We start from the raw sequence: 2858 nt of genomic DNA on the forward strand, positions 1-2858 counted from the left end.
TGACAGTCACTCCTTCCCTTGCAGATGGCCTTGCCGACAGTGACCCATCGATTGTAAACCTGCGGTTGCATCGCCCGAAGAAACTCAACGCATTCAACATGCAAATGTGGAACGACCTGGATGCGTTCTTCCAGCAGGTCGAAGCGACACCGACCGTTCGCGCGGTGGTTATCCGTGGTGAAGGTCGGGGATTCTCGTCCGGCATGGACTTGCAAGTTTTTGCTGCAATGCAAGAAGTCATTAGCGCCATTCCTTGCGATGCCAAGAAGCGAGGGCATCTCATGCAATTGATTCGCCGCTTCCAACACATCGTGTCCGCCCCCGAACGCTGCCGTGTCCCTGTGATTGCTGCTGTGCATGGAATCTGCTGGGGAGGTATGGGACTTTAGCGCATCGGAAGCTTTTTGCCTTAATTGCTTGCTTGTAGGAGCGGTGGACTTCATCACGGCGTGCGACTTGCGTCTTTGTGATTCGAGCGCGGACTTTTCCGTGAAGGAGATCGACTTGGCCATCGTGGCAGATGTCGGGACGTTGCAACGCCTTCCACTTCTGGTGGGGGAGCAGCGCGCCAAGGAGTTGTCGTACACAGGTCGATCTTTCTTTGGCACGGAAGCCGAACGTATGGGGTACGGCTTTCTCTTCCGTCATTCTTTACCCCTCACGTGCACATGGATTCAACACAGCTTTGTTCTCAAGTCTCACGTGGACTCTTCGGCTCTCTTTTCAGACGCAGCAGCCCTTGCAGCGACCATCGCATCCAAGAGTCCGGTCACCATTCGTGGGATCAAGAAGACAATCCAGTACCGCCGCGATCACACGACGGAAGATTCGCTGCGCCAAGTCGAACTTTGGAACGCTGCCATGCTGCAGAGTGAGGACCTCGTCGAAGCATTCACGGCCATGGCTTCGAAGAAATCTCCTCAATTTCACGATTAATGCACCATCGTTACAAGCTGTGTTGTCTCAAGCAATAGCCAATGTGCACCATGGATTTCCATGCGATTCGAGCGATCGATGGCGCAGTTCACGCCAGTCGAGACCGTGTACAACATGCATGGATGGATCGCGCGGCCACGATAAAGTGATCCAAGGCACAGTCAGCCGCATTTTCTGCACTATGCTGTTGTGCGGTGGCCACATTCATCCATGTCATCTAGTTTTCACGTGCCATGGAAGACGCGAGCTCAGTTCGAAAGAAAAGCATGGACTTGGGACGAATCCAAGCGACTACGCGAACTGGACCCGACTGCGCTGCTGTGTGATGCAGCAACGACATCACAAAAGAGTTACCATGGGAGCTGAGCCTCCAGGTCGCACATGGACGTGCCCAACTTTATGGCAACCCACACCAAAGGCATGACTCTTGAAAACGGCGACTCTGATTATGTTTGAATATGGCGACGCTGCCGCAAGGGGTTGGGCGAGGGCAATTACTCTCGTCGTGCGCGCTTGAACGGGGGCCGAGATCCATCGCGATCCCCTCGGCCACCAAAGCCACGACCGCCAGCTCCGCGACCCCCTCGGCCGCGTCCTGCGCCACCACGGCCACCGCCACCAAAGCCACGTCCTCCGCTTCCCTGGCCACCACGTCCGCCTTTCAATTCCGAGCGTTTGAGGGGTCGTTCGTCTTCGACGCCATCCGTCGTGCGGAATCGCTTGAGGATCCCCATGAAAAACGCCCGTCGATTGCTACCACGTCACGTGAGTCGATCATTCCAACGACTTCACCTTACATGACTCTCTCCCCAACGCAACGGTTGAATTCTTCCAGGGCGAGCTTGGCCGTCTCGTAGTCGAACCACGAGAGGAAGTCTGTCATGCGCTCGTCCACATCTTCCTGGGTCAGCTTGCACTCCGGGTCGTCGACGTGCTTTTGCAGCAGAGCTTGGACCTAACGATGACGACAGCTTTCAATGTTCGACGCTCCGCACACCACGGTGAATGCAAGGAGGGTACCTTTTCAACTTGCTTGACCTTTTGCTTGTCGCGGAGGTCCTTGATTCGCGTCTGCCGCAGCTCGGATTTGGTTCCGCCGCCGTTCGCAGTCAACTCGACATTGATGCGGCGGTTGTTCAGGAGACTGTGGTGTCGACTCAGCGCCGCGCCCAGTGCCGCGCTATCCTTGACCTCGATAAACGCTGTGCCTTTGAACTTCTTGGTCGCTTTGTCCGTCAACATGCGAATTTTGATGTCGCCGGCTTCGTGGAAATGCTTGCGAATCATCTCTTCCGTCGCGTCGAACGGCAATTGGCCGAGGAACAGCGTCAAGTGGATGCTCTTTGCGTTCGGGTCCTTGAGCTTTCGCTTGGGCACTTTTTTGGCGGTAGTAGCCGAGGATGTCGCATCTGTCGCCGTTGACATGCGAGATGCAGCACGCTTCTCCAAACGACGGGCCTTGGCGTTGCTGGCTTCGCTTCCTTGCGGCTTTTCTTCAGTAGGTTCGTCAGATGAGGGGCGCTCACGCTTTGCTGCACGCGCAGCGAGTCGTCGTGCTTTTGCATTTGCAGCAGTTGTGTTTTCCGGCTCCACGGTGGGAGTGCTGTTGAGTGACGGCAGCTGGATGAAGTCTTCTTCGGCAGGTTTCGCCTTTGCTTTCACGTCGTCCTTGATAGATTGAACAACGTGTACCGGTGTCGGCGTGGATCGTTGAGCCATCGCTTGAGGATCTTCTGTGTTGCCTTTCTTCATCGGCGGTTGGTTCACATCCTCGTCCTTCTTTGACGGTGCAGCAGAGATCTCGTCCTTCTTGTCAACAGGCTCACTTGTCGGTGCTGCTGCCGCGCGGCGGAGCTTCCGTCGTTCCTTCGCATTCAGCTTGGGTTCCATCGCCGCCATCGGAAGGTATATTGTCGGCGCCA

At 55.9% G+C, this 2858-nt stretch overlaps 2 protein-coding genes across 2 annotated transcripts; one reads left to right on the forward strand and one right to left on the reverse strand.

The window, feature by feature from the left end:
• Window positions 1–98: 98 nt before the first annotated feature.
• Window positions 99–942, forward strand: H310_15263 (hypothetical protein; the record flags this gene model as incomplete). The annotated part of the gene is made up of 3 exons (XM_008883251.1): window positions 99–375; window positions 428–626; window positions 684–942. 3 exons carry the CDS (start codon window positions 99–101, stop codon window positions 934–936), a joined length of 729 nt encoding a protein of 242 aa, XP_008881473.1. The 3' UTR covers window positions 937–942.
• A 415-nt stretch (window positions 943–1357) lies between these two features.
• On the reverse strand, window positions 1358–2858 carry H310_15264 (hypothetical protein). The gene is made up of 3 exons (XM_008883252.1): window positions 1957–2858; window positions 1734–1891; window positions 1358–1689 (listed from the first exon to the last, which is right to left on the reverse strand). Exons 1-3 carry the CDS (start codon window positions 2833–2835, stop codon window positions 1431–1433), a joined length of 1296 nt encoding a protein of 431 aa, XP_008881474.1. The 5' UTR covers window positions 2836–2858; the 3' UTR covers window positions 1358–1430.

Source organism: Aphanomyces invadans (assembly GCF_000520115.1).
Source record: "Aphanomyces invadans strain NJM9701 unplaced genomic scaffold supercont1.273, whole genome shotgun sequence".
Classification (NCBI taxonomy): Eukaryota; Oomycota; class Saprolegniomycetes; order Saprolegniales; family Verrucalvaceae; genus Aphanomyces; species Aphanomyces invadans.